This window comes from Brassica rapa, chromosome A02 (genome assembly GCF_000309985.2).
Source record: "Brassica rapa cultivar Chiifu-401-42 chromosome A02, CAAS_Brap_v3.01, whole genome shotgun sequence".
Taxonomy (NCBI): Eukaryota; Viridiplantae; Streptophyta; class Magnoliopsida; order Brassicales; family Brassicaceae; genus Brassica; species Brassica rapa.
The window spans coordinates 11,513,935-11,528,478 of record NC_024796.2 but is presented as its reverse complement, the minus strand read 5'-3'; the positions used below and the strand labels follow the sequence as shown (position 1 = coordinate 11,528,478).

Sequence of the window (14,544 nt, the reverse complement as noted above, 5' to 3'; positions counted from 1 at the left end):
TCTACAACGGAGGATTTCTACGCCACCATAGGTAATCTTGGTTTGGTGATTTTAATCCCAACAGCTTTGGTTTAGATTTGATAATCCATACATTCACCAAGTCTTTTCATTGTAGATTGATAGTTGTTGTTGTTCAAATTAGTTCTTGCTTTCAATTGTTGCCTCAAGATCTCTGGTCAAGGGCATCTCTTACCTTTGATTTCAGAATGCTTTCCGCCACAAAACTCATCAAGATCTATGTTCTGTATGTTTCAGGTCATGGGTTTACTGGAATAGTTAGTTGTCTACACAACATCCCAGACTAAGAGATCAGAAAAGAAGGGTTGGTGAAGAAGCTTCAAGTGAAACACGAGAAGATTCTGAATCTGAGCGAGTGGATGAAGGGTAAAAGACACCACCGTCTTTGCATTCTTCCATATAATTCCGCCGCCTCCTGATCCTTCTGACGAGGAAGCTGTTGTTGCTTACAATACTTTGCTCAATCGGTACGGTTTGAGCAATGGAGAATCTGGTTCTGTGTTGGGCAAAAGGAAAGATAAGGGGGGGGGGGGGGGGGATCAGAAGGTGGGGTTGTGGGTAAGAGGAGGAAGAAGCTACGAGTTAGCTTTAGGGATCAGTTAGGAGGAGAGCTTGCTGAGGTTGTTGGGATGTCTGATGGAGCAGACGTGGACACAGAGCCTGATCCGATTGGTGTCAAAGAAGGGAGCTTGCTTTCCTGAGTGTCGTCTTTCTTCTTATATTTATGTATGCATCCCACCGTAGTCAAGACAGCATATGTATTTTCATATCCCTGACTTTCTTACACGCTTTTAATTTTGTACATTCATAGATTAACAAATAAAATTTACTTTTTAGCAGGAGAGGTATTCTAAAAGCTAGCTGTGGTAAATGTGGCTCATAAGAAGTTTTTGCTAAAGAACTCTCACAGTTGGCAAGTGGTTGACTTCCTCATTTGCCCATGAGCTGGCGGCACTGAGCAATACAGAGGCTGCATCACAGCACATGTTCCATGGCAGGTGCTTCAACACTCCATGTTCTACAAGTTCTAAGCTCACTAACTTCTGTTAGTGATGATAGCAATATTTGAAACCGAAGAGAAAGCAGAACACGAGGAACAAAATACTGTGAAAAGACTAGACCCCTTGGCAAGGACATAGCCAGTGTATCGCATAACTGAGTTGTTGATGGATCATATTGCAGCTACAACAACCCATATCCAATGGTGATCATGCCCTTGGGGTCTCTCCTTTGTCCCCTCTTTCTCCAGGAACTCAGAGGTTCCTTCCTCTTATTGTGCTTATCTTTGTTCTATGTCAGAAAATTCAAACTCTGTTAATGTTACAGCAGAATCATGCGAATGTGATAGATGGAGAGTCCGCCATAGTTCATCTTCTAAATCCAGCGTAGCTTCTCTGGAAAATCGAAGGCTCCTGACATTTGCAAAGTTTGCGGAGAAGCATAGGCAAAATCCAAGATTACTAGAGAACCTTTCTGAATCTAAGGCACCAGGTTGAAGGATTTTGAAAACAAGAGAGGTAAAGGTCCCTGCATATAAGTGTTTGCTGAGCTTATGTATTGGAAGATTCATACAACCAGTTACGTATGCGCTCCCCACATGATCTGAAAGGACGTCTGAATGTGCAGTTTCAAGTTGAAGAATGTTGCTTGTAGTCTTACAAGATAGTGGTATAAGTTAGTTTCACAATTATATTTGACATACGTTAACAGTTTTATTCAAATTGTTTCAAATCAAATATAATTTAAAATATGTTTCCATTTTTTGACCGAGAACTTAAAAAATATATTTAATGAACGTATGTAACTATTTCTGGAACTATAAATTAATAAATAATTTTCTGAAATTGTATCTTTGTCGTACCTGAATAACATATGATAAACAGCGTTGATGTGCGTACTGCTATTAGATTACAGTCCTGAATCATATTTGTTCTCCGGAATATCAAATTGTTTAACTAAAATAGAATATGCTCAAGTGCTGGCTAAAATAGCTTTTACATGCCAAATACGAAGTCAGTTATATATAATTTTAATATTTTGAAACTTGACTGATAAGCATTTGACAACTATCAAATGAGTTTTTCATTCTTCTTCTCATTTTCATTTCGTTTCTTTTTTTATTATTGAGATACTTTGATTTTTTATTAGCATTGAAATATTTTATGAGATGTTTACTAAGACCATCTTCAATGGTTCACTCTATTTTTTCATCAAAACAGAGTTATTCTATAATAAAATTGAATACTACTCCAATAATACTAAGTTTTAGAGTGAAAAATAAATTGATGAATAAAAAATAAATGAATTATTTTATTTATAGAGTACACCTTTTTTACTCTATTATAGAATAAAAAGTAAAGTATAATTGAAGCATTTTTACTCTAAACTCTATTTTAGATGAGAAAATAGAATGTGCTTAGAGATGCTCCAATGTAAATGTCCTTACTTCTCTCCGAAATAAAATACAAATGATTTGTCTGGGGAAAATAGCTAAATCAGAAAAAACAAAAAACAACTCATGTTCCTATTTTTTAAGAAAATGTTTGATGTTTGTTATTGTCTATATAAATGGTGAAACATTATGAGTACTATACAGTCAGCAGGTGCTCTAATTAATGAATAAAACAGTAAAATCCTCAAAATAAACACAATCAAACAAATGTGATTAACTACTATGCTTATGTTTAGTTGCTTTCAATCACGTTGGGTTTGAAAAAATCATAATAATGGAGATAATAAAAGTTCTATGCAATGATTTTAATTCCGAATCAAACATTGAACTGGACTATTATTTGGATTACGGGATCAACGATTCGACCGGATGCGTCAATAGTGTAATTATTTTTACCATATAATTATACATAACTATGAAAAATATAGTAAAATATTTAAAATTTATCTTTCTTCACATACTAAATATCAAAAGAAAAATTAAAAACTATGGAAATGTCTTTGTAACAAGTTGGGAATTAGAACATATAATAAAAATATAACAAAATCAATATTAAAAATATTTAAATTTATAATGTGAATACAAAAAAAAATTAATAAAAAGTGATCTAGAAGCAAATATGAAAATTGTAATACTGTATATAACAAAAAGTTAATAACAAATCACATTGTTTAGTTTTGGTTATATTCATCTTTATTCACTTCATTTTTAGATGCATAGTGAAATTTTCATCAAAAGTTAAAGAATCACAAATCAAATAAGTTAGGGAATATTATACATGATTAAAAGAAAATATAAAAATCAGTTAATTAAAAAAAAACTAAAAAAGTCACTCATCGGTTTAACACGTAGTAGAGTCTTAGGTTTTAACGAATTTCTGGATGTTTTAGCGTTTTTTTTACAACAATAAACTAAACTATAAAACTTGCTCTATAGGTTCAGAAAACCAAACCGGAAAAAATCCCAAGTCAAATTACATATCATCACCGGATTTACCGGTTCGATCGTGAATCCGAGTTGGGTTATAAAAACATATAGTGTGTTTGTAAAGCAATAATAAAAAGGTTTTTTTACCATTTGTATTAACATTAAAAATTGTCTCAATTCTATATAAAACATTTTTTCTCACATTTAGCTAACTTTTTTGTTTACCAAATTATCTTTTTAATTTAATGTTTCATTACCTTCCACGTCATTAGAGATGTTCCTCATGTGTGTTGATATTTCAAAATTAAATATAGTTAAAACTGTTTTAGGCCAATAACAAAGAGATCATTAATTAATACTATCTACATACAAGAAAATTTTTAGAAAACTAAAATATTTATTAGATATAATCCGCGCGAAGCGCGGACAAAAGCTCTAGTTATTATAACAGAGCATCAGTACCGTAGGTTCTCACTCAATATCTCATCATTTAATTAAAACAAATTTATTAGAAAAGCAGGAAATAGACAAGTGAAAAAATTCCGTATCAAAATTTTAATTTGAGATGAATTTGTGAGACACTTGTAAGAACCTCAATTTCCCTGTGGCGTCTATCAATTAATTCACGTAATATAAAAAATAAAAGTAAATATATAATTGAAATATTAATATTTTCCTACTCTTAGTATCATAAATCCATTAACCCATGAAACTATCTAAAACACACAAACCCTACTAATATTAGCCCAGACCATAAACTTGTGAACAATAAAGTGGTAGTTCAAATTGGGCAACTTGGTGGGGGCATGAAAAGACAAGAAGATTAAAAGAATGAGACAGAGAGTGAGGTGCAAAATGATAAGACTAGGGTCGTTCTTATCCACTTATGAACGAGAACGTGTTTTCTGTGACCAGTTTACATGTTAATCTCTTTGTTTCCTTCTCCTTACCAACCTTTCTTTCTTCCCAAATATTACTTTCCTACGAGATTTCTTCTGCCTCAATAAATAAAATATCTATGAGATCTTTGATTGTGAACAGAATCTATACATCCTAATCAACCTCGGAGCTACTCTGGTTCACTCACTATACAATCTTCTTTTGTGTCTTCTTTAAGATTGAATGTGATTTTAAAACGCACTTCCTTTACAAGATCCCACCAATAAAACTATTGACACTATTTTACACATACATATTCCCTTGTGAATATTTCTTTATTTTTGTTCGGTTTTATAGAATATTTCTTTATTTTTTCGGTTGTGTGAAATCATATCATTTTAGTTTTATTACAAGTTAATCAATTATCAATAACAAAGTGGATGGTTCGCCAAGCTCTGTTCAATGTGCACAGAGAGTTTTTAATGAGTCTGCTGTTCTTAGTCTTCAACCCCAAGACAGTAACATTTTGTGATGATGCAACATATTCGTATAACCATAAAAAAAAAACTAGATTACTAAAGACAGTAAAATACTCCTAACAATACAAGACAGTAAAATACTCCTAACAATACTGGTTTTTATTCTCGACACTAACAGACAAGACAAACGTATAAATATATATATGTTAGTGTTTCAAATAAAAAAATGAACCTACAATTAGAGACTAAACCATTACAACAATGCTCAAATACATAGACGCCTGACGCCTTCTCCTGCTGGTAACATAATAAATGGTAGCTATAATAATAATCTGTTGATTATATTACAAGTTACCATCGTAATAAAACCTCGCAGAGGCTTTAAAAACGGAAGAAGAAGGGTTTTAGGTATGCGAAGCAGAAGAGTAATTCATTCCACTTGATTCTCCGGTTGACAAATCAAGAAGCATCTTCTTGTATGGCAGTGCACTCATGAGCCTGCACCAACATCAATTCTTTTTAGATTCAACTTCTAGTCATATATCGAAGAACTCAAGATTCTATAAAGGAAAAACGAGTTAAACTATTTTTCAAAAAAAAAAACGAATTAAACTTCTATTATCAGTTACATTAATTTTAGTGCAAAAAATAAGTTAAGAAAGAAACAAATCAAACCTCTCTTTGCGCTTCTCCAAGAACCGAGCCAATGAGGCTTTACGAGCTTGAGGAACTGAAATTGAAACATCTTTTAGATTAGTGTTAAAGAATAAAAGTCTAGCATCGCTAGTTGGAGTATTAATGAAACAATATGTAAAACGTTATGATCAATCAACTGGTTTTAAGTTGGAAGTGTATCCGAAATTTAAATTTAGCAATTAGACATGACTTATGTTATGAAAATTTTGAATACACAAAAATTTGATTTCATGTTGATATATAATACCTGAAGGAATCATATTTCCAGGACCTGCTGCGTTGAATGATTCGATCATGCTCATTGCATTAGTCGCACCAACGGGTATGTCTCTACACCTAGAGAAACTATCAGCGTAAGTGGCAGAGCTTGATGATGCCGCAGCAGCAGCAGCGTTATGGACTTGTTTTCCATAAACTCTTTCAGTTTCTTGAACTGGTTTCTTCAAACTGCTCTCTCCAGTTTCTCCTTTCAAACCGTTCCGAGCACATAACATAATAGCTTGAGCCTAATCACACATATCACTATACATGGTACAACTCGTACATTTAACTGTATAAAATATGTACTGATTATACCTTATCAGGAGATATATTATTAAAGACGCTAACAGTTCCACCATAGAAGATAGTGAGCTGAGGTAGTGATCCTGAGGAAGCCACTCTGTTCCACAAAGCCCCATAACCAAAATTAAACCTAACTCAACAGTTCTTGCGTCTCAAGTTAGGTCTTATTTTTGAAATCTTAGGTACGTTACCGAGCATCCGCCGACAAGTTAAAAGCAGGACGGAAAGAAGAATGATTTGTTAACGGAACTGAACCGCCAAGTAAAAGCGGATTCGCGTTCTGAAACGCACCACCGCTAAATTGGCTTCTGCGGAGATTGCTGGCCGCAGAAACTGGGCCCCGCTGGTAAGAGCCCGCCTGAAACGTCAACATCTTAACATTTTTTTTCACATGTCTTTTAATACAAAAAGTGCCGACATATGCGTTTATCTAAAACTTCAAAGGCCAGTCGCCACATCTTTTATTATTGTTTTCTAATTTTGCGGCTGGCTAGCGACTCTTAAATCTCACTTATAAAAAAAACTATTTTTTTCCTTTTACATTTTCCATTAATGATTGGCCACACACAATAGTTTTTTTTTTCTTTTGATAGATCAATTAAAAATCTTGTTAACAAATCAATAAAAGTTCAAGAAATAAAATTAAAACTCCGACAGGTTTTCCGACCATTCTCCCAGAGCTTTCCGCTGACAGTTGTCCGGGAAAGTAGTTAATGTAACCATTAAATCAGCCCCAGCCATAAGTTGGTGAAATTGTGAAAGTTCTGTAACCAAACTAGTGATTAAAAGAAGTTGAATTGAATCTTAAAAGCAGTTGAACAAACCTGAAAATCAGGCATGAAACTTGAATTAGGCAAGAGCTTTGCCTTTCCCCATTGTATAGCTGCCTTCTTGCTCAATACTAAAATAATCCAATTTTTATTGACATCAAATAAAATTACTCATTTTGTAAACTCCAATTCTCATTTTTCATGCATTATTTGATCAAATATTATTATTATCTACTTTTACAACAACGTTTTGGAATCTAAGCACTTGATCAAATCTAAGTTAATTCTATTTAAAAACAACAACTTTGGACTATAGTAAACATGCTTATACGGTAGAGAGACAAGAACACAAACCTCGTTCTCCGACACGATCATCGTTGGCCTCGCGTTTAACGTTGCTGAGATACTTCTTGTCGCTCAAACCAAGAAAATCTCTTTCCATCTCGAACTAAAACAAAGAACCACTACGACACAATTTTCTTTCTCTGTTTCTGCTCAAAAGATTTAATTTAAAAAACAAAACAAAACAAAAGGTGGTGGGAATCCAATGGGAAGGTTTCGTTTCGGTAATGTTGCAGACACACTTTTGGAGACGGTGTTCTTTTCTAGTTTTTAAAGGCTTTTGCTTGATTAAAAACCATGTGGGGCTTATTCCACCGGGAAACACAGTTGGTGCGACCTGCTAGACCGGTTAATTTCACGTGTTTTTTATGTTTCTCTTTTGATTTTTGATTTTTTTTTTGGCTTTCTCGGGATTGTAGACATCTGTCGGTGGATCTGATTTTAATTCTAACAGAGAATAATGAGGGGTGAATTTGATGGCTATTGGATATTTTATTTCATGAACTCACCACATGTGAAATGTGTGGTTCCTTTTCTTATTCAACGGTTTGATATTTATCAAGGCTAGTAAAATATTTGTATAGTTTGATTTGATTTGTTTTTTGTTTCGATCACACTAAAAAATTGGATATCTATTTACGAAGTAAAAAATATTTTTTTAGGAACAAGTTCTATAATTATATTTTATATAAATTTTACAATATTTTAACTTAATAAATTGTTTTATAATATTTTATTTATTAAATTGATTATATCAGTTATTAAAGTTTGAAAATAAATAATTTTCTGTAATAAAATATTTTTATTTTTATTTTTTAATTGTCCGAATCGGATCGGATTTCCGATTAAAAATATAAAAAAGTTTGAATATCTAGATACCAAATATCTAGATAGCTACAATATCTAGATAGATACAAATCAAATCGATTGGATAACTGGTTATTCAGATAAACAAATCGGATCACAAATACTTCTAAAATTTAATATTCAATTTATGCCACCCCTCTTTATCACCACATTTTATTTATTTGAAAAGTATACAGCCTTCAAATCCCACCTTCAATGTATTTGAATTTTTTTTAATAATTAATATTTTAAATCGTAATAAACAGTTCAGCGATACCTAAGCTTTCTTTAATATGTCATTTTTTTATAAACGTTTGCCTAATAGAAAAGAAAAGAGGTCAATGTATGATTTAGTATATTATTATTAATTTGTGTATGAAATTTAAAACAAATTTGTGTTGATGTATATTTTAGCACATATGTACTGATCGGAATCGCGATACTCTTGTTGATGTATAATTGGCCGATTTCTCCGACCATTGATGAGGTGACTCTTTCGTAGAGGCGAAGTGTCACTTGTTGGATTACTACACTACTATCCACCGCGTGAATAATCAATGGGCCGAAATAAGTTTCGTTTGCTTACCTAAGGCCGAAAGTTATGTGTTGTCGGCCCAACATTGGTAAGTATTCCACTACGTTAGATTCTCTATCTGCTTGTGTGGTCTTCTTTCGAGTTTGTCAAACCAAAAACTGTACTTGCTTGTTAAAAGCATCATCAGCCTGCAGTTTTCTTCTTAAAAATATCGTTATAATATAAATTAATGTAATCATTCATCAAATGAAATGATAAGTGTTCGTTTAAATTTTAACTATTCAATAATAAAAACTTGAACCACTAATGAAAAGATAAGTATAGAGAAAATATTTAACGTTTGTGGAAATCTTTTCGGACGATCGACTCTCTATTTTTCTTCCTTTAATTGTTTTATTAATAAGAAACTCGAAAAAACCTCGGATGCCTTTAACGATTCAATCTAATCAGGTTTTTGTAGCACAGGTAACCTTTGATTATATAACACATGATACTTTTGATATAAAATAACTTAATAATGTTATACCGATATGATATTAGAATATTGTTTGAAATCATTGTTCTCTTATACACTGATTTTTATATTGTATAGTATGTACTAAATAAACCTTTAAAATCCCTTATATATCAAAGAGAAGCATTACAACATTTTAGCTATGACACATGTTCTCACTAGAATGATTCTTAAAGTATCTAGAGAAATATAATGGCCCACTAAACATATATTATATATTTTTCATTAAACTAACCATGAAATTAATTAACAATCTACAATTATTATTATTATTTTTTTCGTTAAATAAAAGCTACAGAATTACTAAAAGTGAAGAAAATATACATTTGACAATTAATAATTTTAATAATAAAGATCTGATAAAAATTTACATATCTTCCATTATTTTTAATATTATATTATTAAAATAAATTAAACAATCATATTATAATAATTTAGATGTTTTGTATATGTTATATTTTGAATTTTTAAAAATGACTATAAATTATGAAAACTGTTAAAAGTCTTACATTGAAAAAAGTTTATGATCTATTGTTTAAAATTTTGTTATAATAAAAAATAAAAATGATCAGAAAACCGTATGAGTCAAAAATCACATTTAATAGATATTCAGATTAATACATATATATAAAAAAAGCTTATTACATGATATACTTATGGATGAATATGCAAAAGTTAGTTATTAGAATATATATTTTATTCCGGCGCATGTTCGCGGATAATCATTAATTAATGTGCAATCTAGAATTTAAACTTTCAGAAGATTAAAAATATGGAAAAGAGTTAGACGTTAGTTGGTATGTCCAATTCCTAAATCATCTGATAATCGGCTTACAGTTTTATTATATCATTTTAATGATTAAAGCATACATTAGGCCAATTCTTCAATTGAATTCCTTAGTCATTAATTATGAGAATAAATAATGATGAATAAGAAGAAAAGATTCGTAAAGACATTCACAATAGGACGAACAGAATGATTTTGTTCTCGATTCTCACATCCTAATTTTCGGTTTACCATGTTCCATTATTCTGGACACATTCATTTATTTTAAACACATTCCCTCTCCTCCTATGTTTGGTTGTGTGTGTGTGTGTGTGTGTGTTTACGCGCACATGTGCAATAATAAAAGAAGACTAAAATGATTTTTAGATACCAAATACTCCAGAATGTTGCTACGTCCATATCCAATTAATAAGATAGGAAGGAAGGTTTGTTAATTATTATCCATTATATTTTTTTCTGGCTAAAGTTCGATGACAATACAAAAATCGAGTACAAAATACAATCGTTGAAATACTATATAACTACATCTTGTGAGGCATCCAGTCACAAATTTTTTAATTACCAAAATACAACTAGCATTGCATGGCTTGACTCGCCGTTGATTGACCTCTTTCCCACGTTGACTTTTCATTTACAACATTTCTCGTCTACAAATTCATAGACATAGTAAGAATTTAGATTTTAATTATTGACAAAAGGGGAAATAGAAATTAAATAGAGAAAAACCTTGTAATTTTCTCAATTGCTTTCCAAGAAAAGCGAGAAACACAACGAGCAAGATGACTAAGGTGATGATCCCAATAATTATCGCCAATGTTTTTCCGATGCCGTCATTATTTTTATCGTCTTTATCTCCTCCTGCTAATTAAACCTTACTATTACATAAATAAATATCAAGACTATCACATATTTAAAAGTCTATCATCCAAATAATTACCACAATTCAGCACTTAACCATAGAGAGAGGTTGACATCTATGGCTACATTATAAGTTTTTGTTTTCATTTCCTCCTTGTGTGATTACGACTTTTTATCTATACTACTTAAAAAAAAATCTATATTACTTTAAAAATAAAGAAAGCTGACCAAAGTTTGAGTTTGAGTTTGAGTTTGAGTTTGGGGTCTGACGAGCGTGACTACCACCGTAGCTAAAACGCGCGTAGCACTTGGACAAGTAAACGTATCCTCCCTGGGACATACCACAGTCAGAACTGAGCCGTCCGATTGCATCAGTCAAGCAATCCTGACACTGTGCTGGACTTAGATCACCCATGCACTGAGCCATACCCCGAACATCCCCGTTCCCTCCAGACCTGTCAGATCCACTCCCTGAACTTAACGAACCCATGACGTCACTGACTCTGGTCAACGCATCCTGGTCGTTAAATCCCATCGGCTGTCCACATTTCTTGAGCATCTCTGTTTTGTCCTGAACGCCAAAGAACGAGCTCTTGTCGAACCGGACCAGACAACTTTGCATCTCCAAGAACACTGAGTACGAGTTGGGACATGTGTTTCCGACCAGTGCTGTGGCACGTGATACGCACGATGAGCAAGAAGTTGCGTCTAGGTCAACGCTGCACTGGAAAAGACCATATACAACGGCCGGTTCGGATTTTTCTCCGGTACCGGAGGGAACGGTGAGGTTATTGTAGCGGCTGGCGACGGTGGAGCTAACGAGGGAAGAGAGGAGGGAGTTGAGGTTGGTCTCATAGGCGGAGCCAGGAGAGAACTTTTCCGGAGAACACTTTGCGAATATGAACGTGTCTGTGGAGGCGGAGGAAGTTGGGCTGTATGTGGCGGTGGAGGAAGTTTGGTCCATCAGAACGACGGTGGTGAGAACGAAACAGAGAAGGGTCGCCGTTGTGGTTGTTTTCAACATGTTTGATCTGACGGTGACTCAAGAGGAGAAGTGTTTAGGCAGAGTAAAATAGAAGTTGAGGAGCGAAGAGTTTGCTTTAAAGAGAATTGACGTAAAGAATGGACTAACATATAGTAGTTTCCATGTTGCATGGTTTTTTTTGTTTGTATCTTTTTGGTGGACGTTCTTAAGTTATTTTTCCACAAATTGCAGTTATTCCATATATTATTGAAATCACTAAAATACAACAACTCTTTGTCCGTTCAGACTTAAATGATTCATGCTTTATTGTAGAATTTTGCAAAGTGGGTTTAGTTTAATTAATTTAATGTCCATTACAGTTTTCTTTAAAGCAAGTATATCTTTTTACTCATTTGGATTCAAATTTTGACTTTGACAGTAGTGACGATTTGTGTGAATGAATTCGTTAGCTGCTATATATACCGTACGTTGTTACATATTATTAATTAATTACCCTTTCTATAAGCCACAAACTGGATGTAATTTCTTATTGTATATGGTGGTCTTCCTGTGGAGCTTTTAAAGGCGTATATAAAGGTAATATTTGGGGAATGTCAAGAAATAGATTCAACTTTCTTGACAGATATTTATATTTGTTAATTTTGTTCCACTTGAATTTCTCTCTCAATCGGTTTCACATCCTCGGTCTAGTTTGTCTTTAACAAGATGATACGAAGAAGCTTCTAGCATTATGTATAGAATCATATATACAATGACCATGTTGTGTCTCTTGGTTGCAAAGACAATATGAATATTACCAAGTAATGAAGACTATACGTCATGAAAACGAGTTTGGTTATTAACTTATATATAATATAGCGTATAGAGTTTGAATAGGCAATGGCACATGAAAGTGATCTTAAGAAGATGAAAATTAAATATATGGAAAGGGATATTGGCGTGTTGGTCGAGATGTATCATCTTTTTCTTTTCATTTATATAAATGAGATTGTACTTGGGGGCCGACGAAGATGTTTTAGCCACCAAAAGGCACTTTTGTAGCTAAACTTTCTTCTGCAGGAAAAAATTTACATTCACATAAAAGGAAAATAGATAAACAATAAAGAAAACTTCCAATATGTCAAAGTTTAGTTACGGGACCGGTAAACACATATAGTGATATAGAGAAGGCAATAATGGTCTTTGACCTTCTTTGTGTGGTTCTAAAAACAAAACACCATCCGTTGTATAGACTTTTTCTTTGACTATAGATTGTTGTAGACTTTGTATACTTCTTTGACTTTCTGTTTGAACTGAAAATAGTTTGTAGAACAAAAACCCACTAAGTAGTATTTGTAACGAGCGCTACAGAGTCTTTATTGTTATTTTCTAATTTTAAGCTCTGGGAAGTCAATTACTTGTTTTGATGTTAAAAATGGACATGTAATCTTGAGTTGCTAATTCATAGCTGGTGTTGACATGCGAGATAACACTTACCTTTGTGTTCGAGTCGAAGCTCCAGTCCATGATGGGATAAGAAGTTTACTTAATTTAGTCAAGTCGAAACTTGTTAGAATAAATATAGGACAGTACTAATCTCATCGTTCAAGTTCCAATTACCAAAAACATTACACATATACGGACTGCATGCGTTGTAGATGTCTAAAATGACTTATAGAAAATCCTCTAATTTTATTGTTTCTGAACAATCAAGGGAAATTGCCCCCCGATATGCATAAAACACACAAATTCACTATCTAACCACAAACACTCTCTCTCTCCTCATTTCTCTTCCTATCCCTCTCTAATTTCTCATAGAAATCTAATTACCCCTTTTTTGGTTATTTGGCACAGGAAGCATTCACGACACCAGAACGTTACTTACAATTACTAATGAGTAGTAAATAATGACACAATGACAATAATGTCACAATACAACGTACTTAAGGAGTTAAATTAATAACCAAATAACTAAGATGACATAATCGATAGCAGAAAGATTGGGTGATTGCATGGTTGTTTTGATCAATCATATTACTTTCCAAAATATTATTTTATTTTGACGTAACATAAGAATAAAAAAGGACAGATTAGAAGTTGTGTCATTTTTTCACTAACGAACATGGCCCTACCAAAAGGAAAAGTTACGTTATCTAAATAATATGAACATTTCTCAATTTACCGAGACTAAGATGTATCTAAAGTTCACACACGATGGTTAATTTAAACGTAAGTGCTTAACTAAACATTTTTTCTTTGTCTTCCTTGGGTGGATTCGTAATCATTATTTTCAGTACGGAACAGTATTAAATTTAGGAGGGATTAAACTGATGCAGAGATTAAGGGATTTTGGTGAGTAATTTCGTCCTTGACTTGATATAATCTTGACTTGATATATAAGTCATTGGTCTATTTCTTGAATAATAATAATAGTATCTTATCGTGGAGTCGATAATTTTTAATAGACTAACCTTTTTTTTTTGACAGCAAATTAGACTAACCTAATACGGTTGACTCATTCGTTAATTTCAAAAGGAAAACATTTCTTGAAAACTTGGTAGACATATTTCAAGATTGAAATTAGAGACATCCAATATAACTACCCATTAACTAGTACAGAGTTGAAAGGACTTTGGTATTCTAGCTATTGCTTGATTAAAGACAATCTCTGCTTACAAATCATAATCAATTAATCAGGATCGTCTTGTTTTCATCAAAAACTCGATTCAAAAGTTATAAAGTGACAAGATCAACTTCCCTCTGTTTTACTTTTTGTCTTGTCAAAGTTTGCCTACTCTCACATGAATAAGTTCGAATCAATATCATATATAACATTCCTCCTTTTCTCTTCTTACGCATCAATGAGTGGATCTGTTTACAAGTGTAACGAGTAAGAATCATATATATAGAATG

The 14,544-nt window shown here is 32.8% G+C and overlaps 2 protein-coding genes and 1 long non-coding RNA gene across 6 annotated transcripts; 1 reads left to right on the top strand and 2 right to left on the bottom strand.

Annotated features, from left to right (window-relative positions):
- Window positions 1-525: 525 nt before the first annotated feature.
- On the top strand, window positions 526-5,059 carry LOC117131895. The gene is made up of 2 exons (XR_004455335.1): window positions 526-776; window positions 859-5,059. It is a non-coding gene; the product is annotated as an uncharacterized LOC117131895 (long non-coding RNA).
- LOC103852676 (protein TIFY 7) lies at window positions 4,894-7,382 on the bottom strand. 2 transcript variants are annotated; one of them, XM_033284902.1, is made up of 7 exons: window positions 7,140-7,382; window positions 6,840-6,916; window positions 6,207-6,388; window positions 6,028-6,112; window positions 5,699-5,957; window positions 5,431-5,485; window positions 4,894-5,253 (listed from the first exon to the last, which is right to left on the bottom strand). In XM_033284902.1, the coding sequence occupies exons 1-7, from the start codon at window positions 7,225-7,227 to the stop codon at window positions 5,160-5,162; spliced, it is 840 nt and encodes a 279-aa protein (XP_033140793.1). In that variant the 5' UTR covers window positions 7,228-7,382; the 3' UTR covers window positions 4,894-5,159. The 2 variants fall into 2 exon arrangements, with proteins under 2 accessions (XP_033140793.1, XP_009127821.1); XM_009129573.3 differs by having other exon boundaries at window positions 4,928-5,253; window positions 6,207-6,373.
- On the bottom strand, window positions 4,894-13,708 carry LOC103852675 (plasmodesmata-located protein 5). Of its 3 annotated transcripts, XR_004455331.1 has the most exons (8): window positions 10,896-13,708; window positions 10,536-10,670; window positions 7,140-10,456; window positions 6,840-6,916; window positions 6,207-6,373; window positions 5,699-6,112; window positions 5,431-5,485; window positions 4,894-5,253 (listed from the first exon to the last, which is right to left on the bottom strand). XR_004455331.1 is itself a non-coding variant. In XM_018656243.2 (3 exons), the coding sequence occupies exons 1-3, from the start codon at window positions 11,689-11,691 to the stop codon at window positions 10,437-10,439; spliced, it is 948 nt and encodes a 315-aa protein (XP_018511759.1). In that variant the 5' UTR covers window positions 11,692-11,900; the 3' UTR covers window positions 10,219-10,436. The 3 variants fall into 3 exon arrangements, 1 of the variants encoding a protein (XP_018511759.1); XR_004455332.1 differs by lacking the exons at window positions 4,894-5,253; window positions 5,431-5,485; window positions 5,699-6,112; window positions 6,207-6,373 and adding an exon at window positions 6,514-6,779; XM_018656243.2 differs by lacking the exons at window positions 4,894-5,253; window positions 5,431-5,485; window positions 5,699-6,112; window positions 6,207-6,373; window positions 6,840-6,916 and having other exon boundaries at window positions 10,219-10,456; window positions 10,536-10,667; window positions 10,896-11,900.
- Between the last annotated feature and the right edge of the window lie 836 nt (window positions 13,709-14,544).